Genomic DNA, 26588 nt, shown 5'->3' on the forward strand with positions numbered 1-26588 from the left:
TCAGACCATATGTGCAGACACTTGAGAAGACGACAGAGTTAAGCTTCCTAGGGTCCTGGAGTCAAAGAAACTCTGCTGGCCCCCACTGCTAAGCAGGTGCACTCCTTCCACAGGGGGCAACATCTGCCGATCAGTCATGGTCCCACTTGGTGAGGACCCCAAGAAACTTCCTTGGGAAGAAACAATTTTCTCCGGACTGGCAGCCAGTTTAGGGGATGTGGAGAAGTTGTATCCGTACAAGGCACAGGGACTGTGTAACCGGAAAGTGTTGTAGGACCCCTGGTGGGTCTGGTTAGCGGCAAAGGCATTGCTGGACGGTGACGGCATGATGTACTGGAGCTGAGGGGACATCCCCGAGATCTGCATGGACAGGCTGCTCTGCGGGCAGCTGAAGGTGTCCCCATCGGTGCCACCCATGGACATGTTTACGGATGGGCTACTGCTTACACCCACATAGGAAGGAGTCCTGGGTGGGGCGAAAGTCTCGCTGCTCTGGTTGGTAAGCCTGTTGTAGGTCTCTGCCAAGGACGTGCTGTATCGGTTGAGGGTGAGGCCTGAACGGGCACAGGCAGAATAGTCAGCGGGAGCCAGACTACACAGCTGGCTGGCGTTCGGCCCCAGGTGGAAGGCAGGAGAGGAACAAGAGGAGCCAGACAGCAGGTGAGGGTGTGTGGCAGGAACACCATTCCCAGTACCTTGCAGTAGAGTGGAAGAACTTGTGCTTCCTGTAATAGAAGTTGCAATGTAAAGAATGACTCCAACTGTCATCTTCTCCTTTAAATTTTGGTCAGCAAATGATACATAAGGTTTTTTCAAGGGTGGGAATTACAAAGGTGAAAAGTGCCTTAGCTTCCAATGAATTCACTTCATTGAACTCATATTGAGTAACAAACATTTTCTCATTTTTTTTCTGAGACAGGGTTTCTCTGTGTAACAGTCTTAGCTGTTCTGGAACTAGCTCTTATACATCAAGCTGGCCTTGAATTCACAGAGTTCCACCTGCCTCTGCCTCCCAAGTGCTGGGGTTAAGGGTCTGCACCAACACCGCCTGGCCCATTTTCTCAATATTTTTAAGCTGAGATCTGGTTAAGATGGCTCCAAGGGAATAATAGTTGCAACAAAGCCCAACAACCTAAGTTCAATTCCTGGGACCCACAAGGTGGAAGGAGAAAATGAACTCCCCAAATTTGTCCTCTGATCTCCACACATGTGCTATCGCACGTGCAAGCACATGCGCACATGCACACACACACATAAATATAACAATAATAATAAATTAGTTAATTGATTAAATGTGATGAAATTTTGGAAGACTAATTTAGGACTAATATTCTAGGTAATGACAAACACAAAACGTTTGGTAACAACAAAAAACAGTAAGACACTATCACAGAATTTTCATGTTCTATCTCAATTTGCTTTCTTGGAATTTTCTTATTTGCCAAAACAAATATTACAAATGCCAAACTTACCAGAAATTTTATAAAATCAAATTTCATCTCATTTTTGCTTCTTGCCTCGACAGTGTAATAAACTGCTCTTTTTGACCTGTGTTATTTTCTTTCTCCCCACAGTCTTTTCAGGCTCAATACACTTCCTTACAGAGGAAAGCGCAGAATGGTCCAAGGTGCCATGCTTCATGGACCTCTGTAGCTTCCCACTGAGGCTTGTGTGCATCGACACCTGTACCACTCAGGTCTCACTAGCTATCATTCTGACCCTCAAAATCTCAACTCCAGCTAGGAAACATGCAACACAAACCAAATGTCTAAGAAATAAACAGTACCGTGACACTCAAAGAGGGTGGTTTAATCTTGCAACCAATCAACAGCAACTCCCTTGTATTGCTCTCCAACTCTTTTCTCTGCATTTGCTGGCAGACTGATACTTACAAACTTGACATAACTTAAGAATGGAAAATTCCAAAGGGCTGGTTAGGCTGTAAAACCTTCATTATTCTAATAATGGTATTTCATCTGTTTCTTTAGATAATCTAAAAGCCCAAAACAACCAATGATAATAATCTAAACCCGAGCATGTGAAATTCTCACTGGGAACTGGCAGGATCCTGGTAAAATCTGCCTACATGGGTGACCTGAGAGTCGACCTCCTGAGCAGACCAGAGTGAAGTTGTCACTCTTCTCTAAGGGGATAGAAGTTCCAGGCTTGTGAGAAATGAGCTCAAAATGGTCTTATTCAGTGTGCCGAATCTCACCACAGACCCAGTAAGAAAACCCTGCTGAAAGACAATAGATGAGTAAGAGGAAATGGCATGGGCAACTCTTGTAGAGCACGCCTGACTTTGGAGCCCAGCATCACACATCTCCATGAGAGATATCAGGAAGATGCAAGCAATAAATAGCTAAACCATGCATTAGTCAACCTCCGACACCACAGGACAGCCATCATTCCTGGCCTGTCTCCTATCATGGAGAAAAGGGGTCAGTCCTGGAGTAGGAGGATGTTGGTGATGGAGTCAATGTTGTGGGTATAAATATCAAAGTGTGCACCTCTTACGCCTCAGCCTTCTCTCAGGTCTGCTTACATGACCCAGGAAACTGAATTACCTTGCTTTGGAATCCCAGGGATGTCTTCAAAGGTGAGAGTCCGTAGTGATGGTCTCCAGAAGGCATAAGACTCCACCAGGGCTTCTAATCCCATTCTACATGGAAAGGTCAGGACAAATGGAGTCTAGTTAGGAAAGGTTGGGGTTTTCACTAGTAGTTTATTCAAATATGCATTTGAATAAACGCCATGGTATTGGTAATGCCGTACACATTATACACTCGGTGGCAGGTTAGGAGACTGCCACAGGCAAAAAGAGATGCTTCACATGGGTGCTGTGGGAGCACATGCCACTCCTTCAGCCAATAGCCTTTAAGATACCAGCCCACTTGGGCATGGTCTCTGATACTCTAAAAGCAGTTGTAAAACTTGCACCCTCTCCCTTGCTTCCAGCTCTGCTTCCAGCTGCTAGACTCTGTTCCTGTTCGTGCAAAGGATTGTGCTCTAGGACAGTGATCTGTAAGTTTTTCCCTTAAATAAATAACCCTTTTATTATGCATAATTCTGAACTGGTGTGGAATTATTTTGTGACTTCGATCATCACACAAGGATGTAGGGAAGATGCCTGCCAAACTTCTCAGGACCCTAAAGCTAGCACGTGGTCCTGAGGATCTGAGTCCATCCTGGCTACTCTGAGACCAAGGTTCTGTAGTACTCTGGGGCTTTTCTTCCTGTCAAAGGAGTCTTCCCTCTGATAATGAAGGAGATAGTTGCAAAAACAGCTTTATGTCAAGTTCTCTTTTCTAAGAGACATTTCTGCATTTCTGCCATCATTTGGTACCTCGGGAGCTAGCTCCGAGGAAGAACCAATCAAAGAAAACCAACTTCTGCTCTGGGGCACAATCTCCACTACCAACCAGGAGGCCAGGAGGGGGCAGCACTGACCTCCCACTCAGCTTTGCACAGCGTGGGAAAGGGTGGAAAGTGATCTCCAAAGCTAGCTCTTTTCTATACAGAGTTAGTAGCAACATTGTAAGTTATTATACAGCCTCACCATACACACTTAGTGAACTGATGTGTAAAGTGACAAACTTGGTGGCAGACTATTTGTATCTCACCTGTGTATTTTAAAACAACAGCAACTACTCTAAATGCAAACATAACTTCCTACCATAGTGATTCAGTCTTCCTTCCCTCTTATATGTGGAGGCTAAAGAATACAACCTGGCATCTGGGGTTGAGCCTTTCCCTTCAATTAGCCATTCTCAAGACAGCCTGGGACTTCACTAGTCATCTTCAACCACTTCAACCCTGAGCAGTTAGAAAGATAACACAGTCAGGGCCAGGGTGAATCTCGGTACTTTACCACGTATCTAGAGTCTTCGTCAGGGTTCCTATTGCTGCCACAAAACACCACGACCAAAAGCAAGGTGGGAAGGGAAGGGCTTATTTGGCTTACACTTCCACATTGCCCTTCATCACTCAAGGAAGTCACGACAAGAACTAAAACAGGGCAGCATCCCGGAGACAGGAGCTGATGCAGAGGCCATGGAGGAGCGCTGCTTACTGCTTGCTTCCCCTAGCTTGCTCAGACGGCTTTCTTATAGAACTCAGGACCAACCCAGGGATGATACCACACATCATGGGCTGGGCCCTCCCCCACTGACCACTAATGGAGAAAATGCCTTAGATCTGGGTCTCATGGAGGCATTTCCTCAGCTGAGGCTCCTTCCTCTCTGATGACTACAAACCAACCAGTGTATCTAAGATGCCCAAAGACCTGGGTTCATCCTCAGCACTTCAGAAACAGAACAACCTTCTTCTGGGTAAGCTTCTACCTGGAAATTTCTTGTGACTGTTAACATTTCTTACTATTTTCAACTCAGCTGCTACCTCCCTGCACCCACAAACCATGAACAAAGAACTAAGGCCAGAGAAAAGCTCCTGCCAGCGTATGACCTCTCCAACATAGTAAAAGCTCCTCACAGTGCAGCAACGATTTACACAAGGAAAACATCTCCCATTGCCATCCTTCAAGGCTTTACACCTCCTGTTCCCGTGAGCTGGCATGGGGACCATCCTAATCTCTTTAGTCTCGGAGGAGCCATCACCAGCCCATACAGAGGCTACCGCAGGGCAAACACCCCCAGCTGTTTCTCCCAGGCTATGTGGGTGGGAAGAGAGGAGTCTGACCTCTGATATAATCACTGTGTCACAGAAAGGACTGTATGTGGTACATACATGTGTATGTACAAGCCTGGAACCAGAAGAACCAGTGACTCCAAGTCACTCGAACTCATTTGCCCTCCCTGGAATTCAGTTTCCAGAGAAGTAAGTATTGAACTATAAAGCACCAAAGCACTATTATATCCACCTATAATTCATTTCATTCTAAATGGCTTTTATTTAATCTACATTTTGTAAATCAGATACCATACCTGTGGCCAAACTACAAATACCTGAGGTCATACTACTCAATAACATTTTCTTTATGGTAAAATAATTTTTTTCTATGAAGTTTGTGGCCCTTGTCTGTCTCGATACTGTGTTATCTGTAGGTTTTATTTAATTCTGGACTAATGAGTGTTGAGTATTGCTTAAACCAATACTAAGTCTTTACTGCTTTCAAGAGAAAAGCATTTTTTTGTTAAAGAATATTAGTGCACACCTTTATTTTAAAAACAAACTACCTACTTTTTATTCTCATGCAGGTTAATTTTAATAAAGGTAGTTTGGGATTGTGAAAATACCAATATAATTATGAAACACTTTTACTAAAACCAGAAATTTGTAGACTTGTAGATGTGTTTTTGCTGCTTTATTTATTTTAGCAATGTTAACTGACTTATATTTCAAATCCACAAATCAAATTCATAGGGAGAAGTTACTGAGCAGAGCAAATATTTACGCTTAAAGTGACAACTTGGAGAGGACAGCCCTACTACGAGCATTCTGATTGGGAGCTAGTGATACGTTGCCCGAGGCTGCTACTTCACACTGCCAATTCCACAAAGGATTTCAGAGATTTTGCAGGAAACAGTTATAAAATATTTATTAGTTGAATCTGGACTTTTGTTAAAAAGCCTTCATTTTCTCCAGTAATGGAGACTTTTCCCATCTAGTTAAAGAGAAGATGAAAGGTCTCTCCTGCAGGAGAGTAGCCAAGGCGATAATTTATACAAGGTGCCTTTGAACAGCCTCCACATTTACCAGCGCCCTCATTTATGCTATCAAATGGCTGAGTTTATTTAGTAAAATGGTTATGCTTTTCCTGAAGTATTTAAGAGAAGAAATTTTTGTACCTTCCTGAGTAAAAACTTTTATAGGGTCAAACCTAAGGCCCAACTGTGGAATGGAGCTCTTCCCAGCACATAAATTCACTCACGGAGCAAACGCCTGCGGGAGGGCTGCAAGGGCCGAGGCTACCGATTCCCGTAAAACAGGCCACAGTGCCACAAGCAGCCAGAGAAGGACACTTTTTAATTAAACAGATTGGTGTTTATAAAACCTAAGCAATCATATGCCTGTGTTTATTTTGTGTCCTGATCAACTTGTTTATTTCATATATGAGGGAAATAAAAATCAAATTTTGTTTAAAAAACAGTAAACCTGCACAGCAGAACCAGAGAAAATAAAGGAATCTTGTGGATATTTTTCATAGACTTTCCTCTATTAATATTTGAAAAAATATTATGTCCCTCTATGCCCTCAGAGACACTATACTTTCAATGAAGCCTCTCATGGAACACGAGTTTAATTTTTTAAGAAAAATAACACATAACTTTGAAATATTTTAAATTGGCAGGCTTTTTTTTAACACTGTTAAGGTCAGTTTTTTTTTAAACATGGAGCAGTATTCCATGAAACTTTATTTCCACCTTTATTTAACCAGAAAGTTCTAACGTTGTGCTTCTCAGCCTCCCTAATGCTGCAACCCTTGAGCACACAGGTCCTCAGGTTGTGGTGGCCCTGCAACCATAACATTATTTTCATTGCTACTTCATAACTGTAATTTTGCTACTGTTATGAACTGTAATGTAAACATCTGTGTTTTTCTGTGGTCTTAGGCAAACTCTGCAAAAGGCTCATTTGACCCTCAAAGGGGTCTCAACCCACAAGCTGAGAACCACAGCTCTATACAAACACAACGCACTTCACCTGTAGCAAGACAATCACTTGGGGCAAAATAAGAATTTTGAATTTTAACAAAATTCAGAGTGTTAAAACATAATTCTTTGTTTCTGTGTGTTGATTTAAAACATTACAGGTTTTATTAGAATCAAAAGAAATGATGCAAAGCACCATTTGATGACAAGCCTACGTAGTTCCAAACAGCCAGAAGTGAAGGGAACCCATGTCAAACCTAGCCCATGGCCTCCAAACTGAACAACAGGCTTGGTGGTTTATTTCCACCAATTAGACTGAGGATTTTTAATGGCACAATTGAAGTTACCAAACCTTTTCATTACACTGGCATATCTAGAATTCCTCCTCAAATTTTATCTTATGAACCCATCATCTAGCTTTTTTTAATTTATTATGTATGCAGTACTCTGCCTGCATGTATTCCTGCAGGTCAGAAGAGGGCACCAGATCCCATTACTGATGGTTTTGAGTCACCATGTGGTTGCTGGGAATTGAACTCAAGCCCTCTAGAAGAGCAGCCAGTGCTCTTAACCACTGAGTCATCTCTCCAGCCCCATCATCTAGCTTCTTATAGAAACGTCACTTCTTGTTACTTTTTGTCCAAAATATATTTTAAGACTATTCATAAGCCATTGCCTCATAGTGAACCTCTCTCCAGTGTCAATAGCCACGAGATCTTTCCCAAACTAATCAGCAACTTGGGTGTGGCTTCTGGTATTTAAGTGTGGTCCTCTTATAGAGTTTTAATATATAGTTTTTCTGCTGATGAAAAACATTAACTAAAACCAATGCAAGACTCTAAAGTGTTATTCTGATGTTCACAAGAAGGGTTCACCCAAACATTTTCCAAGGCAGAAAAAGATTCACTTCACAGTTCCCTTCTACCACCGCACTCATCAGTTTGGGGCTACTAAGTTATTGATTGGTCTTTCACTCAATCTTCCAAAACATCCCTGAAAAGCAAGATAACTAGAAGCATAATATAACAACCACCAGGCACAACTTTTCACCACAGGGAAACATTTCCAAAAAGACATTAAGCAATTTCAGGGCGAGATAAATTTGTTAACTCCTGCAAACCTTCTCACAGAGTGAAGCACTTCAAAGAACTCTGTCCTATTGGCCAGTCTTGTTGGTCCTCCCAACACTAACTGGAAGGACCCTCTAGTCTCATTGAATCTTAGTTGCCTTTTAGGTTTTTTTTTTTTTGTTTTGTTTTGGTTTTTCGAGACAGGGTTTCCCTGTAGTTTCTAGAGCCTGTCCTGGAACTAGCTCTTGTAGACCAGGCTGGCCTCGAACTCAGAGATCTGCCTGCCTCTGCCTCCTGAGTGCTGGGATTAAAGGCGTGTGCCACCACCGCCCGGCTCTTAGTTGCCTTTTAGTACTTCAGCTGTGTGTGGCTTAGGTAACAGCACTGTAAATGAGGATGGCACTGAGTCTCTTTGGCACATTTTGAGTCCTGTCTGTCACCTATCTCGACCGCCTAATCAGCTGAAAACACTGGAAATCTAAAATATTACCTGATTGCTTTCCTTCTAAAGTGTCAAGTGAAATTGCTTCTTGCTAACTGAGGGTTTTCAGTTCGTGTAGACAAACCCAGTTAATGCCAGTTTCAAAACATATCAGAATAATTTGAGGAGTGAAGTAATAAAGTTCAAATGTTTCTTATTATAAAAATGTATGTATGATATGCACATCAAAGCCTTACCTATAAGGGCATTTAGAGACTGTTCCTCTATTATCACCCTTTATAACCGGCAATTATTTTAGAAAATGTAACACTGAACTTTACTGGAATAGACTCATATCGACAAATTTAGAAACTTGCAGCAAACAGACTGGGTAACCTATTCCTTGATAAAAATGATAGAGTGGAGTTAATTGTTGTTGCTGGACCACTTAGTGCAAACACCGTAAAACACAACATAGAAAAAATAGTAAGTGTGTGGCTGTCAATAGGGCCAAGACAAATTTGAAAACTGAAGTTTGGGCCTTTTGGAAATGTGAAATGATTACATATTCCAGTTGAAAATCTGAGTTAATAAGAGAATATCATACTCTCATCACATCACACAGAATCAATAGACAGTGTGTCATCACTAAGAACATCCTAAACCAAAAAAAGGCAGAAAGAACGATTTCTTGGAGTATGAAGACACAGGGGCCATAGGGTCGGGTGCTGCATAGCCTCTCCAGAATAATATGCAATCTACGCGCCAAGAGCTGTCATCTCCACCCCAGCCTCACACATTAAAGCTCACCTTAGGGCAGCCATATGACTATACTCTATATTTAAGTTACCTCCAAGACACAATGTTTACCAACTTAAATTTTCATCACAAGTGGTTCCAACACTATGTTTATTAAGTTAACCTTTAAGCTCATACCAGAAAAAGATCACACTAAAAATTTATATATTTGTACAACCAGGAGATTTCACTAGCACTTGCCTGTTCCTCCCGGAGTCTCGAAAGCCTTTGGCAAATGGATTCCTATCTATCTTAAGGCGAGTGATCTGCAGAGTAGAGAAGAAACCACACTAAATCTTATATCAACATTACAGAGCATTATTTAAAACTCAAGATAACTGTAGAAATACCGACAATCCGAAATTTAACTGACAGAGGAGTGTGTGTGTGTGTGTGTGTGTGTGTGTGTGTGTGTGTGTTCCTCTCTCTAGGTTTAATATTCTGACAGTGAAGACAAAAGATTTCAGAAGTCATCCAGAACAGTCATCTGCTGTGAAAAAAAAAGGTATTTCTTCACTCATATTCTATCTTAATACACGGATAAAGGCTTATTTGTTTCGAGTATGTCTGCAGGAAGAACCTGAATTGAATAGCCTCCTGCCACATTGTCCTATTTGACCATCCTCTCAAACTGAAGTTACTCCCTTCGACTCTAGATTATGGTTTAACCCCAATTATCTTGCAGTGCTGAGAACTGAGTGTCAACCAGCAGCATGCATTTATTGACAAACTATAAGCTGGTTTGCCTTCTTCAGAATCAGGAGTCCCCACACTCCCTAACCTTACTGCCACAGCATTTTTTTTTCTGTCTCTCCCTTACCCTTTGCTTTTTCTTTCAGCTCTTATCTGTACAGTGCTAGCCAGTCCAGTCATAGAGCTGTAATGATTCTAAACATCTGACTTAAAAGTTTCTAATAGAGCAAAATCATATGAAAGTGGCAGGAAAAAGTGCTAGCTTAAAAATACTTAATTTTAAGTAGTTTCACGTTGTTGCCTCAAAACTGGCTTCTTGCCCGCTGAGGTCTCAAAGTCTAGAAGAAAGTAGTTTACAAATATCTTCTTCATCTCCATTAATGGTGGACTCACACCATCCTAAACTTGACATTTGAGTAACACTTCCGTCTCTTCGTAGATCTGTACTTATTGCACAGAGGTGTGCAGAGCCTATTCCTTGTCTTCTGCTTTCTAAAGTCCTGGTCTTATGAAATCTATGACATTAATGAGTGTGTTTGTGATTGCATTAACCTGCTAAGAATGAGACTGGCCGGGTAGCACGGTGGAGATGGAAGGCCTCCCTGGAACCTCGTTTCCTGGCCTGTGCACGCTCCAGCCTCATCAGTCTGGCAATACTTCAGACACACGAGTTCCATCAGATATCATCTTGATATGTGGCCATAACTACTTTATAAATGTTGTTATGACTATTATGATGTCAGTCTTGCAATACTTCAGACACACGAGTTCCATCAGATATCATCTTGATATGTGGCCATAACTACTTTATAAATGTTGTTATGACTATTATGATGTTATGAAATGCTTGCTGATTAATTATTAATTGCCATTCTATCACTGAAAAGAATTTTCTATTACAGACTATATTAAAGCTCAACTCTCTATTCATTCAAGTAATATTTAAATAATGTTAAATAATTTAAATATTTAGCTGTTAGTTATGAGTACAGATTTATACTTTTCTAAAGCACCTTTCTAAACAAAAATATAGCTCTGTTATTATCATCATTATGTTTAGTACTAATATTATCAGATTTACTCAACATAGGTTAACTGTGCCATACTGAGTTTTATGCAAACTTGTCACTTATTATAGCAACTTATTCATAGCTATTTCCCCAGTTTTGTTTTCTTTAAAAGCAATACGTTAAAAGTTACGTACAATGGTTCACGAACCCAGGATATGGATATCACATTGACATTAACCAGAAAGTCTTTATAAATTTTCTAAATTCTTAAAAATGATAGTTCTGAATCCCAGCACTCGGGAGGCAGAGGCAGGCGGATCTCTGAGTTCGAGGCCAGTCTGGTCTACAAGAGCTAGTTCCAGGACAGGCTCTAGAAACTACAGGGAAACCCTGTCTTGAAAAATCAAAAAATAAAGATAGTTCTGAAAAATTAAAAGCTGAATGTGGTAGCATTACCCATTTCCATTCTAATTTATTGACTCTTAAATAAGTTGTTGGTATTTGCTGAGCAGTGCCCTGTGCCAAGCGTTTATGTGTGCGTGCATGCGTGCGTGCATGTGTGCGTGCGTGCGTATATGCACCGGACAACCAATAAGAGGGCTTGACACTCACACTCTTGACCCATGTAAAACAACCTTAAAGAAATACAATCATTTTCTCATATAAAAATGGAAACATTTCACTTCTCATATTACTTAAACCATTATAAAAGCATCATTTCAAAATTGCCGATCTCTCAGACTATAATGCGTATCAGTACCCTGAATAATAGTTTAAATCATAGTTAAATGAAACAGCCCTTTAAAAATGTACAAAAGGAATGTATAGGATAAACCTTCTGAAAATTTTCTTACAATACATAGGTTGCGGTATTAAAACCACATCTCATGCTAAGACACAACTAACTTTTCATATTTTACTTGTCTATTGTCTAGGCAAGTGGCGTGCTTTCTAATTTTAATTATGGCACTATGATTCACTGCTAATTGCACTGCTAATTGCAAAATATATGCGCAGTTTAAGTCATCACTAGAGTAGCCTGCTTGGGAACTTACGCACTAGGGGCTGTCTCTGTGTGCACACATGTATACACTGTGGGCACACATGTATACACTGTGGGCATCATGCATAGCAAATGTTTTATAGTAATCCCTAACATTTGGCTATAGCAATATGGAGAGCATGAGTCTGGCAAGAGGATGGCTGGAAACAATACCTGCTGATTCTGGTAGGCGGTGACAGTGGTGAAGACTGTCTCTGGGAAGGAGAACGCCTTCACTCCCTCCCCAGAAGGAACAGGCTTGATGGGGGAAAGATCGTCCCCACAGTCTTTACGGATGACATGCACGCGTGGCTGGTATTTGTGCATAGAATGAAGAATAATCTAAATCAAAAGGGAAAAGCCACATTAAACAGGAATCACTCCCAATTTGACGGCATGCACAAATACGTAACGTGGAAAATAAGTTCTTGCAGGAAAGTTACGTTTCTGAAGATGCAGGAAGTTAATTTAATAAACTACAGCAAAGCTGCAGGGAAAGGCTAGGAAGACATCTGTGTGTTTATATAAAAACATAAATTGCTTTAAATAAACCCTCACTACAGCCCTGGGAAGACAACATGAAATTTCTATTGCTTAAAATACAATAGTATATTCATAAAGGTTTTATTTATAATGAGCTGAATTAGACCAATGAAACTAAAAATGAGATTGAAATGATCATTGTACCAAATCCACTTCCTAAGGAATATATGCAAGAGTTTCAAACTCCAAGCAAATTGCTCCTTCATCGGTGATCGTGCACAGAGAGGACACCTTACTGTCTCCTGGGCTTGTTCGGCAAAATCTCTGGTTTTTGGAAGAGTACAGTGCCCATGTTCTCAGTCAACTCTCACTGGAGAACAGAGAACCTACCCTGCCCTGAGTCTCTCATGGGGTCTCCGCAACCCCTCTCAGATTTGTCCTAAGGTATTGCTCCACATTCATAAAAGCTTTTCATACACAAAGATGTGCATTAAGTAATCTATGACAGTGGAAGACTTACAAGCCACTTATATGAGTAGATTAGTTACCAAAAGAAATTTACATTGTGAGATATGGTATTACCAAGCAGTTACAAATGGTGTTTAGGCAAATTTCAGTCAATATAATAAAATTGCTTGTTTTAAAACTTTTTTCTGTTTTGTTTGTTTGTTTGTTTTTGGTCTTGTGGGGTTTTTTTTTTTTTTGAGGCAGGGTTTCTCTGTGTAACAGACCTTGCTGTCCTGGAACTTAGTTTATAGACCAGATTGGCCTTGAATTTAGAGATCTGCCTGCCTCTGCTTCCTGAGTGCTAGGATTAAAGGTGTGCCCTACCACTCCTGGCTTTGCTTTTAAACTTAAAGTGGTAAAAATGGTACTTAGTTGTTTAGACATATTTTATGGCTAATTAAAACTGAGTATAGTGGATTTATACAGAGATATGAACAGTGATCACCTCTGATGATGTATGGTATCACAGATAGGTATGTGTGTGCATGCACGTGCCTGTGTATGTGTATGCATGGTGTGTGTGTGTGTGTGTGTGTGTGTGCACAAGCATGCACATACATATATATGCCTTTTATGTTGCAATACTTTCATAAACATCAGGTTTTTTATTTGTTTCTTGGATTCTATATTCAGATACTCATAATTTACTTTAGCTAACTAGCATGCAGTGTTTCTGAACTGTAGGCTTTAAATCCATGGTTTTGGTTATTATGATTCTAGAAGAAAAACACCTAAACAAAAGTCATGGGAAACATGGTGTTTGATGTGCTTCATTTTGTTCAGAATGTGGGCAGTTTAATAGCCAACTTCAGAGCCTTTGGTCAGCTCAAACACAATCAGCCCTGTACTCGGGGAATGTGTCTGTCATGAGAGCATGACTTTACTCTCGGGACAGCCAACCATGCAGTCAAGGGCTCTGCTTTTGTTTATTCCCTACGGTTTTCTTTGTGCCAAATGGAAGACACACTTGAGAAGTAGATCTAAAGATCTTGCCAACCAGACAAGCCTCTGAAGGAGGCAGTATGAATACAAGAAAATGCAAAACAGAAAAGAGGCCTCATAAGAGAGAGACACAGACAGCAATCCACTACCTCTTTCTAGGACTAAGGGCATAATCTGAATGAACTATTATTAGCTTTGACCAAAAAAATTTAAATAAGTAAAATTATACAGTATAAACACTGTGTTGCCTATACCAGAGATATGTACTATTTTTTTAAAGCTATTTTTGGCTTTTAGTAGGTGTTCACACAGCCATCGCATGAAAGGTATGCCTTGCTGTGAGTCAGGGTGAAAGTTTGGAAAATGCAGAAACAAAATTATACTCAAAGAGTCTAACCATCAGCATTGTCTAATGAATAGATTTTCAGTGGGTGAGGAATGTCTTTATTTTCTTATTACTATATTATGTCAGCTAATTTTGTTTTTAACAGGTATCTAAATCTCAGCTTCTATCCTTAATGCAGTTTATATCCTTGCAGGTTTTTTATTTTCTCTGAGATGTGTTGTTGGGGGGGGGGTACAGCAGAGGGGAAAGCTGCATTTTATTCCAACTTCTGGGTAAGAGCATAGCTATGTAATATTTAGGGTTCAACATGACATTTCTAAGCTTCAACTTTTCTTTAAGTGATAAGTTCTACAGAACCTAGAGACTTCCATGTCCTCACAGCTCCCTAGACCCAGGGCCAGTTTTCTTTCCCTTCCTGTCTATGTACCCTCCTTAAGAGTTTACACCAGCCGGGCGGAGGTGGCGCACACCTTTAATCCCAGCACTCGGGAGGCAGAGGCAGACGGATCTCTGTGAGTTCGAGACCAGCCTGGTCTACAAGAGCTAGTTCCAGGACAGGCTCCAAAGCTACAGAAAAACCCTGTCTCGAAAAACAAAAAAAAAAAAAAAAAGAGTTTACACCATGTGAGCAGGCACAGGCCCTATGCCCGACCCAATACAGTAAACACAAGATGATTTTGAACTTGTGAATGCAGTTTGTGTCTCAGACCCCACATGCAAACTTAACTGTCCTGGTCCTTTTTTTGTGACTTATTGTAATAGCGTACCCTTCTCAATGCTAACAAAAAAATAGCAAACTTATTACTGTCATAACACACTCTTTTCAATAGTAACATAAAATAGCAAATGACCACTTTAGAGTAATAACTTTAATATTCATTTTTAACTTGGCACTCCTTTGTTTAACTAATTTTCTCTTTGGAAAACTGTCCTGCAATAGGTATCTTTGGGGATTGAAAAGTTTGAAGGAGAAATCTTCCTCTTCCCAAAGCTAAGAACCAAAACGTCAGTGGCTCATAAATGGCAGGACCTAGAAACTTCAAGAGAGAATCATCATCCCTTTGGAAGTCATTTACAGAGCAGAAAAAAAAATCAAAGATAAAATATTCCACACAAATTAGCAAAGCGTGTACAGCCAACTTCAGACACTGGGACGAAGTGACTGGGAATGGAGGTAATACATGTTTCTTTCCCGTTTACAGTCCTGTTTTATGAAGACTCTGTTCTCTGACCACCTGAGCTTCCTTCTCTGGGCCCCACATGGTGGAAAGAAAGAAGTGACCTTTGCAAAATGTACTCTGACCTTTAGATTTGTGCAATGGCATGCAGGGACACACAACCTCAATACCCAGTAAATAAGTAAACACAATAAACTGTTTCATTTATAATAATAGTAAATCAACAATATTTTGTTCACTTAGGGTATGTGGAACCATTGGCCTTTTAAAAAAGAGATCATAATTATAACTCAAATAATTATATCTTATGTGTATTTTCTATACTGTCTGATCTGTTTAGACAGAATTTGGACAGACTATAATATTAGAAAAAGCATACAGGCCTGTGTCCACAAACACAGAGTGCTTTCCCACTCATAGGTTTATATATGCTTTTCTACTTTAAAGACTGGATTTGAGGGGTTTGGATATGTCTTGGTAGTAGAGCACTTGCCCTGGGCTTAACGTCTAACATTGCTAATTAATTAACTAATATAAAGTAGGCTTACATCAAAAGCATACTTATTTATCTGACATGTCAACTGTGCTTGAAGTCTAACAGATAGGGTGTCTAGTTGTACAGCTTGAAAGTGGAACTGAAATTTTTCTAGATGGCAAACTCTTGAGAACGGATGAGGTTTGTACCTAGTCTTATTATAACTTGATATGCTGTGTTTGATTGATATCTCTGGGAGGCCTGCCCTTTCCTGAAGGGAAAGGAAAAAGAGTTGATCTAGGGGGAGAGGGAAACTGTGGTCGGGATGTAATATACGAGAGAAGAATAAATTTTTATGAAAGAGTGGATTGGGCCAAGCAAATGACCTAAAAGGACCAAACTGACATCACCCCAACCCTACCCCCTCTTCCAGCTACACCTCACTTTAAACAGTGTTTAAACTTTTATCAGTCAATCATAGGCATTGTAGAATTTTTCCTTTTTGTTCTTACATGATAGTGTGTTTCAGGCCCTCCTTAAATACATACTTTCAAGTTTGCCAGCTTCCTTGGGTCTCTAGTTCCAATACGACCCACAGGTTAACAAGTCCTCAGAGAGTAGAACGACTTCCCCAGGATCACTGATGTGATGTACTCAACCATTCCAACTTCCTTCCCCACGAGAGAGCTCAGCTACCTCTCCTGTATCATCCTGTTTTCCCGGCTGGTTTTTCAAGGAGAAACAGTAAGAGAGTGTGGGCGTGTGTATTACAAAGCCACCAGCAGTAGAAGCACACTCACTCCTACGAGCCCACAACTGTGACTACTCGACAGGGCCTATTGCCAGAATCTCCGGCAGTGTAGGTATGGATGTTGCTGCGGTCTATGGTACACCATCAAATGTCTTTTCAGAGAGATGCTCATGGCCGTACTTTCTACCAGAAGACAGATTCCAGGAAAACGAGGACACATGCATGTGGTGAGAAACTGCCATTCAAGCATGCGAATCCCCTGCACAAGGGCAGCCCAAGAACCAGCCTCAGTGTGTATCACAGCCGGCACAGAGCTGGCTAGACCCCCAAGGAACAAAACGGACTCCAAAGTTACCACAGTATCCAAGGAGTTGCTATGGCTCTGAGGGATACTGCCACTCCAAATCTGCTTTCATTTTCTTTTCTGAACCAGGTCTGGTATTTGGCAAGCTGAAAAGTTACTTTGAGGGGAACACATCATCTCATGTGTTCAGAAGTCTAGTCACTGCCTACAAGACTTTGATTCCTGTGATCACCTTTTGCTAACTCGCAGGGCCACAGAGTTCTCCATCACGAAGCCGCGTACGTGTACATCTTTAGCACAGTAAAACGGGGGGCAGGGAATCGGAATTTAGGAAAGGAATTTAGGAAATTAACTAGTGCATGTACAGTTTCATTAGAGGTGACAATGACTTCTTTTAGAATTGATGGAATGGGGGCTGGAGAGATGGCTCAGAGGTTAAGAGCATTGCCTGCTCTTCCAAAGGTCCTGAGTTCGATTCCCAGCAACCACATGGTGGCTCACAACCATCTGTAATGGGGTCTGGTGCCCTCTTCTGCCGTGCAGGCATACACACAGACAGAATATTGGATACATAATAAATAAATAAATAAATATTAAAAAAAAAGAATTGATGGAATGATAGAAAGCAAAAGGACTAAAAGGACAAAAGTCCCCAAGGGTCTCCAGTAAAAGGTCCCACCATGACAGTGCTGCCTTCTCAGACCCGAGTCACAGAGGGCGGTAGAATCACAAGCACATTCCCAATCGCTAATCTGCTTCCACTGGGGCCATCAAAGAGAGTACACACAGAAGAGGATTTCCGGCGGTCCTCCCAGTCTCTCTGGGCTGGGATGAACATCTGAACCTCTATGAACAGACAGGAAGACAGTCTGCAAACTCCCTTCTCTTCCATCTAGGCAAGAACCTCACAAAGCCAGTCTCTTCCGTCAGTGTCCGTGATCACACGAAACAGTCTTCAAGGACAGAGCTGCTGCCCCTGCAAGCATTAACCTCCCCAAGGCAATGCCCCACTTCTTGATCTCTCCCAGCTCCCAGAGGCTCCCTGTGCACATTCTCTATACCGCCTGATCAAAGTGAGTACATCCTGTCGCAACCACAGCAGAAAATTTCACCAGCAGAAAGAACATTTCCTTAATTTTAACCGTTCTTCACTGCTTTTATAAATTTTCCTAATAGTAAGACTCTTTATTTATGTCCAAGTAACTGAACTTCAACTTGGAACCGTTCTTTTATGTTTTAAATGAATAACTGTGTGATGGTTAATTTTATCTGTTAACTTGGCTAGGACACAATATCCATAGTTTTTGGCCAAACAGCACCAAAAATATTGCTGTGAAAGTATGGCTTAGAGATAAATAGTCAGTAGACTCTGCGAAAAGCAGATTAGTGGCAGTGAGTGGCCACCATCCAATCAGCTAAAGGCCCTGAGAGAAAATAGTAAAGTCCCTGGAAGATGAGAAAACTCTGACAACAGACACCTTCAGATTCAAGCCACAGCTTCACCCTTCCTAGGTCTCCAAAACATGGACCTGGCCAACTCTCCCACAAGCACATGAACCAATATTCACATTTATTCTCTCTCTCTCTCTCTCTCTCTCTCTCTCTCTCTCTCTCTCTCCATCCTCCTCCTCGCTTTCTGTACTCTCTCCTACCTTTGTCATTTTCTTCTCTGTCTCCTCTCCTTCCCATATATACATATATATGTGAGACATACACATATATAACTGTTTTATCTATAAGTATATATGTATTACACATACGTATGCACATACTATATTTTTGGAGAATGTTCTTCTAGATAAAAGCTGTTAAAATTGCAAATCTAAAATCATAGTTAGGTTTATAAATCTATATATAAAATTTGGTATGGTACATACCATATATAAAGCCAGTACCTAGAACTAAGAATTAGAATTAAAAGATGATTATATTGATTTGAGTGCCCTATCAGAATATGGTTTGAGGTACAATTATCTCTTAAACTGTAGAATTCAGAAAATCCAACAAACAAGGTTTTGAAAGCAAGCAACACCACATAGGATTTTGTCTAAATTTCCTACTAAAAGGCAGAAAAATAGATCTCTCAGACGAATGTGCTATCAATAGTTCAGTCAGACAGAGGAGCCTGATACTGTTTTCAACACTAAAACCAAATGAACCGTAAGTGCTCAACTCGATTATGGAATTGTAAAAATAAAAATAAGGAATGTGAAGTCATATAGGAAAATATATGAAGAAATGAAATGTCTTTCTCCGATTCCGTTTTAAATCATACAGGGACCACAGAAGCATCGTCACGTGAAATCTTGCTAGCTGTGCGCTTACAAGTAGACACCGCCTTTGTCACAGGAAGGTTAGTACCCCAGGGCACTTAAGGTCCTGTCTAGACACCCACAAATCACAGCTGTGTGAATGCCCATTACAGTTCACAGCTTTATTTCAAGTGACTTATTTACAAATAAGCGAGGTCTCTTCTTTATTTGAGAAATGAGGAAGTTGGTAAGGGCATTTCAGTTCACCTTCGTCAAAACTCGACACACCTAACCAAAATGCTGGCGTTCAACAGGAATGAGCATAACCCAGAGGTAGTGAGTTATTAAAACAATAACGTAGAATCCTGCCTAAGTCAGCAAGCTGTTAACAAGGACTGTCTTTTTGGAACAGCTGGCCGTGTCCCACGTATCAGGTTTCGGCAGCTTTAGGAGTAAAGGGAATTATAATATGCTCCACACATTAGCTGTCATTGCAAGACAATTGGGAACTTGCAGATGGAGCAGACAAACAACGCAGGCCCAGGTCATTACTGTGGTGAACCTCAGCTGGGAGAAAAAGCTGGATACAGAGAGGACACAATAAATCACTGCTGACCAAACTTCCAAGCACATTTCAGTATAATAATTAGCTCCTCGTGGGATTTCACATAAATGTTTTGGTTAAAAAAAAAAAAAAGGAAAGAAAGAGTCTCTCTTGCCTTGAGTCCTTTCATTCCAATATCTGGTTTAAAGTTATTAAATGCTTTATGGGACACTTCAGTTATAGGCATGGCCTCTGATACAAACACAACCTTGATTTGACGTGTACCGTTCATACTGACCAAACAGAAAGAAGTGGTACAACAGTTTTTAGCCAGGCACTGGGCTGTGTGGCCTGCTGGTTCTTGCCAGAGAGACTGTCTACTTACATGGCCTTGATCATCCAGTTCGTTGTTGGTAAGCTTCAGCTTGTCGAAGCTGATCACTTGCCGCATCCAAGTCTCTCCAGAGGCAGGCGAGTCGGGATGAATATACACCCTGGGTGGCACAGGGGAGTCAGCATTACCTGCCACCATCCATTTAGAGCTGTGGTAAACATACCTACAAGGCAAAGACCAAACTGTCAAGTGTGGACTACCTCAGCTCTTGGAATTACCAACCAAGACCAAGTGTGCACCTTTTTCTAAATATAAACTTACATCTCTGGACACACAGTAACTTTTGAGATTGTACTGGGGATGGGGCGGGATGGACTCAGAGTAAACATCATATTGACGGCTTAGTGAAAATATACAGGCTGTCTCCCCCATACACAGCAAGTATCTTGACTCTAATGCATTACGCTTGCAATACACATAATTTCTATTCTGATATTTTTCATCTGATTATTTAATTGACCCAAAGACACTATGAAGTTGTCAACCTCACCTCTGAGCAAATCAGAAAATAATTCAGTGTCTTATTTTAAAGGTTTCTACTTCCTGAGAGGTCACTCCCCTTTTCGGCTGGTACAGCCTGGTGGGATAAACATTTGGGGAGGTGAGAAGAAAATGCCACACTCCTTTTTTAGGGAGAGTTAGTCATTTCAACATTTACAATTGTTTTCCCCGATTCTGTAACACTATAAGTAGAGGATAAAATAATTTGGGCTAATTTAAATTTTTGAGGAATTATAAAATGTATGTTGTCATTAATCTTTCTCGTTTCTCTTTCTTGTTCATTCTAAGAAAATTACTTATTAGCAAATACTAGCTTCCAACTACCAATATTCAACATACAAAGCACACTTGATTAGTACAGCCAATTAATGTTATTCTCACAGTTAAGAACAATAGCTTATTTTGTTTTTTTCTAATACACACAAATAAATTGACTTAGCAAGGAAAACATTTAAATAATAAAATTTTCAGGAATAAACAACATCTTATAATTTAGCTGAATATTCGGATTATTATCTGCCAATGTGAATTTAAAAACTAGAAAATAGCATATTGACAAAATGATTGTGATTATACACTTAGATATATTGCCTCCTGCTCATGGGTTAAGATACTGCACACAATTTACAGTGATAATGTTCAGAAATACCTGGGTAGCAAACACCTGTCTTTTTAAGAGAGCAGGAAACATTTTCTTAGGTCTGTCTTTAGTGAAGCTCTTCATTTCAACTACGGCTACATATTTCAATGTACTCAATTGCAAGCCCGATATCCTTTGCATTTTAAAATATATAAGCATAGCATTTAAATTAATTTTCAAAACCTTCCTTTAATTGGTATGGTGTGGTTTTAATAAATTTCTATAAGCTTTTGAGATTAGCAATTTTTCATAAGGTTACTTAACTTGGATTGAATGCCATTCTTTGACAGAGTAAGTCAAAAAGAATTTCTGATACTGATGAAAAAAGTTGGAAAATAAAATAGGAAGAACCGTAGAGATGCATGGAAAAAACCTGCACTTCAGGTAAGATGAGTTTCTGTCAAATTAAATCAAATTGTTTTAACAAACCTTGCAAAATTAAGCATATCAGTCCAAAATCCAACACCCTCTAAGAGAATAAATTGACATAAAAACATTCCTCAAAAAGCATTCCAAGCACCAAATCAAATGTTTCTTAAAAAACAATGGAAGAAGGGAAATTTGTGTTTCATAGTTTGATCTATTAAGATGTAAATTTTCATTGCCTTCTATGAAAGTAAATATGAATTGTGTAAAATAAAAAATCTAAAGTATATGGGGAAAAATTGAAGGAAGAAACAAAATAGAAACTTGAAAAAAGAAAGAGTAAATTAGACACTCACTAAGAATTACATTATCATCCTCAACACAAAACTCAAATCAGAATATGGGTTTAAATCATGCACATTTAATTAATAACTTATTTAATTAGACTAAGTAATATAATTTAAATAGAAAACACAAATTAAACACTTTTAGTATTTCCTATGCTCATATACAGATTTCGGTCTGAATACTTTTGACATCAAAAACTTGTTTTACCAAAACAAGCATCCATTTTTTTTAAAAAAGTGATAGAAACCGGATGATTTCATTTAGACCTACACTACATGAGAAATAAGTTTTCAAATAGAAATGCATCTTCTGCTCTCCCAAACGTTCTAACTTCCTCTTTAAAAGACTAGCATTTACACTCTTCCAATAAACCAAAGGCATTGTCATTGAAAATCTCTAATTTGCTTTCTTGAATAAGTAAAAGCAAAGAGGCTTGAAACTAAAGAACTCATTATCTTTTCAGAGATTGCTTGATGTGCAGACAAATGTATTCTGTTTCAAATTTCAAGTATTATAGAAATTTTTAAAGAACTGTCACTTACCAACTTAAAAACAAGACAGGGATAACAACTCAGTACGAGCTTACAGATCGATTTAAGTCACAGTGAATTATGAGATTTTATTTTTCTAGCTTATAAACATGGTTTTTCAAATGAAAGTCTAAAATACATCTGGTTTTTAATATAACAAGAAAATTTACATAAGATCAAAAATAGGAAAAAATATAGCATTTACTACCATGTGTAGCTGCAAATTTTGCGTTAAACACCTCCTATCAAAATTCTAACTGAACCACTAACCAACATTAAAGATATATTTCACTGTAGCAATGCCAGATTGGCCTCAGCTCAAAGTCTCAGAGACTGAGGACTTCTCTAATTCTATTAAAAACGAGCGCTGAGTTTCCACACATGCTAGGGGAGAAGCACCATTTCAGCGTCTAGAACGCATGGGTGTTAGATCTTGAATCTTGAAATTCTACAGGCTTTTGGGAAACAAGGATCACGGGGGCCCTGGAGGAGACAGGCACTTGCCCGCAGCGTCCTGTTGTTGCTATGGCTCTGCTAGAGGTACCTGTATCTCTTGTTGTCCACGGGCACAATATCCATGGCAATGTAATACTGCTGGTGGGGATCCAAGCCGGAGATCTTCACTCGCATCGCTGGAAACATGCGCCTGTTTGTGATGGGAGGGAGGGAGAAACAGACAGGTAGATAACACAGTCTGGGTGTCAGAACTATAGCTTTAGAAACGTGCTTTGTCGCACCAGGCACACGCTCCGTGTTTACTGAAACTTCAATGCCTCTCAAAAGTGAACGGGTTTTACACGAAAGAAACTTTGCTTTTGAAGCAGAACCAACCAGCTTACTTATCTTACTACAAATAAATACATCACTGATAGAAATTTCAAATTCCTGAAAGCGATAAAATATATTACAATGTGAAATTTTAAAGGAGGTTATAAAAAACCCACAAGGAGCCAATGTGCCATGCTGTAACCAAACAATATGTTCTTTATTGAGACAGGACTTCCTGTCTGCAGCCTGGTACGGTGAAGTGCAAAAGGCGCTCTAAATTTGAAAGGTATAGTAAAACTTCTTTATTGGAAGCAGAAACTAAACACAACATATATTTACGAATTCCCTTCCCCCACCGTAACCCAAAAAATGTTTTCTTTTCTAACCACAATTATTGCTAATTAAAGCAAACGAAAATTCCATTTCCTTTTGACTTCCCAGATATGTGTATTAAAGGGGATGCTGAAGTAAATGCGCATAATCCCTTTAAAAGGGGCACAGAAGCACGGAATACAGCAGCACATTACTGTGTATTAAAAACAACGTAAGTTTTGTCCTTTAAAAAAAAGACTTTCTTCTAATGATTTATGTCTAGGACTCTCCAACTAATCTCATTTTTGTTAATTTAACCTTATAACACAAATTTATCTACCAATTTTTTTTACAGCAATGCTATTAAAGACCACTGCCAGACAAAGGAAAGGAAAGTCCATGATTATTAACTAAGCATGAGAACAATTTAATATGCTGGCTGTTTTAGTGTTCTTTCAGTGCACCTGTAAGATAAAGAGTCAAGGTCTTTAACTACATCCTTTATAAGACAACTGTTGCTTTGTGTTGTTGAAGAACGCATTTGGATCATTAATAAAAAAAAAAGCTCTCTGAGAATGCAGAACGTAGCATGTGGATTCAATAAAATAAGTTTTTGTAATTTCTAATAAGTTTGGATACTTTTATGCTACCCAGGTTTTTACCATGTGTACTCCCCGAAAGAGTTGTGCGTGCGTTTTGAAGAACCTTTAAAGGATACATATTATTCTTAGATTTCGTAACACTGAATGAGCTGAAAACTTGAAAGCGAAAGCGCAAATTTCGCTCGCCGACCTCAAATTAGTGTGATGTGGCCAACAAATCCATTTATTTGACTAACGAACGATCCACAAATTATATAATCTAAAAAGTTACTTCTCTCCAAAGGCTTTTGTATTCAGTAAATTTAAGGCAGTGGACTGGATTTCGTGTGTGTGTGTGTGTGTGTGTGTGTGTGTGTGTGTGTGTGCAGTTTTTTACAAGCAGAATAGTAATTCTTAAGCAATGCACTGCTATTCTTATAGCAAACATGCCCATAGTAACTTTTCATGGCTGCCTAATATCGGAATAGTACAAAACACCGTAAGTTCACGGTGCTAGGATTAACCCGAGAGAGAGAGTTTTGAACTAAAAAAAAAGTATGTTGAAGAAAGTAAGTTAACTATAACTAAAGCGAGAGGGGTCAATCTATTACCGAGTCCAGGACAGACAACTAGAGCCTTAAATGCACCTCCGCACCTTCTCAGAGCATCAACAAGACTGTATCACATCCATATTGACAAAGATCTCCCTGACTTGAACAAGAGTGGGCCCGGTTGCGCCCTTCATCGACAGCGCTTCGGTATAGAAGGCAAAGAAGGTTCCAAAGATGGCCTACAGCCCCGGGCCCATTTGGAGCGGTCACAGCTGTGGCCAGGCGAGGGGTAGGGTGAAGCCAGAATGAGGGAGCACCCACGCCCCCGCCGCCGCCGAGAGCTCAAGTTTACCTGCCGGCTTTGGTGATGATCATCTCCGTGCCTATTTCGTGAAAGCGCTTCCAGAGTTCCGCTCCTTGCAGATCCACCCTCGGGGCCTGCGGCGCGGGCAGTGGGGTCCCTGTCCGGGCAAGGCCAGGTACCGGAGACCCTTTCGGGGAACCTCTCGGAGACGCCAGCGGGGAGGCGCCCTGCAGGAAGCCGTCCTCACAGCTGCCTGGACAGCAGAGGGCAGAGACGGGAGGCAGTGAGAGAGAGAACCGACCTTGGGGACCTTCTCAGGGCCAGGCCCTAGGAGAGTCGCCCGCAGTCCTGCCGCACTCGGGGGCGTCCGGAGATGCCTAGAGGCCTGCGGGGTCCCACTGAGTTCCCATCTTTGAAAGCCAGGGCCGTGTTCTCCCCACGCGGCGCCCAGCCTATGCGTGGTCCCGGCTCGCGAGCGCATCACACACACACACACACACACACACACACACACACACAAACACTCATTCACTCAAACTCACTCCTAGGTCTGAGACCCCACCCAGAGCTCAAGGTCCAGATCCTATGGCCACCGGCCGCCCCGCTCCCGATAGCCCCGGGACTCCCTTCAATTGAGCAACTGCCGTGCCTCTCGCAGGGCCCGGCCCGAGGCACCTTCTGGAAACATCTCCAGACGCCGCTCCCTCCGATCCTCCTGGCTGCTGGCGTCCCAGGCCCCGCGGCATAGCCGCTAGAAAGAGGGCGAAAAGCCAGCCCTCGGGCGCCCAGAGCCCGGGCCGAGAAGCGCTCGACTTCCCGGGAAAGGGCGTGGGCGAGCTCGCCGCAGCCTCCCCAAGTTGGCACACCCGGCTTCGGGGCGTCCGTCCCGGTTTCAGTGGTTCAGCCTGAGCCTTCCGGCACGCGCCCCGGGGCTCCTAAAACTTAGCTCGGTGAAGAGCAGCACCGTGGGCTGGAACCCTCGACGCGGGGGCGACGACGGTGGTAACCCGCTGGGCCCTACTGGGAGCCAGGTCGGACGGTGCGCGAGGCCGACAGGTCAGCGCCTGACACCCGGGGCTCAGCCACAGAGACCCAGGAGTAGCCCCGCACGAGCACAGCCTCGCCGAAGCTCAGATTCGCGGGACCCGGGCGGGGATGCTCCGGGAAGCCGCTGGGACGGGAAGGGGCCGACTCACCCGCCGCTCCGCGGGATCCACAACTCCGCTCCACGTCCGTGCAGCTCCGCGCCGTTCCGGACGCCGCCCCGGTAGGCGGCTGCGGGGGAACTGCGTCTTCGTCGGCCTCGGAGCCGCCCTGATCGCACGCGCCACCACCACGGCTGCAGCCAGCGTCGTCCGGCGCCCCGGCCGCCTCTTCCGTGGTCAGCTTTCTCCGCTTCTTTTGAAGCTGTTGCTGCTTCTCCGCGCCGATCAGCGCCTCCACCGAGAAGGCGTGCGCCTTGAGGCTTAGCATATTGCACGGCGAGCCCCTCCGTTTCTCGGCCATCCCCGCCGCCCCGCGCCCGCCCGCCCCTCTCTCATATACCCGCGGCTGGGGCGCACGCACGCGCTCGCCTTCCTGGCCCCACCAAACGCTCTGCAGCTCCAGACGTCTCCCGAGATCTCCCCCCCACCCGCAGCGGCCGGCCCCAAAAAAAAAAAAAAAAAAAAAATGCAGTTTCCTTTTTCTCTCTGGCGTTGGGATCCGAGGAAGCAGGAACGCGGCAGTCAAGTTTCCTTCCCTTGGTCTCTGCCTAGAGCTCAGTGATGCACTTCTCTTTACTCCCAACCCTCCACCTCCTCCTGCTGCTCCAAGATCTGCCTCGACTGATGCGCCAGAGAGGACTAACACGGGTAAAAAAACACT

General features: G+C 41.7%; 1 protein-coding gene across 1 annotated transcript; it reads right to left on the reverse strand.

Annotated features, from left to right (window-relative positions):
- On the reverse strand, positions 1-26228 carry Tbx18 (T-box transcription factor 18). Its single transcript, XM_038323803.1, has 8 exons — positions 25919-26228; positions 24771-24975; positions 22751-22852; positions 19813-19984; positions 11820-11987; positions 9102-9166; positions 2568-2662; positions 1-725 (listed from the first exon to the last, which is right to left on the reverse strand). Exons 1-8 carry the CDS (start codon positions 26226-26228, stop codon positions 1-3), a joined length of 1842 nt encoding a protein of 613 aa, XP_038179731.1.
- Positions 26229-26588: the final 360 nt, after the last annotated feature.

The sequence above is a fragment of the Arvicola amphibius genome, chromosome 3 (assembly GCF_903992535.2).
Source record: "Arvicola amphibius chromosome 3, mArvAmp1.2, whole genome shotgun sequence".
Lineage (NCBI taxonomy): Eukaryota > Metazoa > Chordata > Mammalia > Rodentia > Cricetidae > Arvicola > Arvicola amphibius.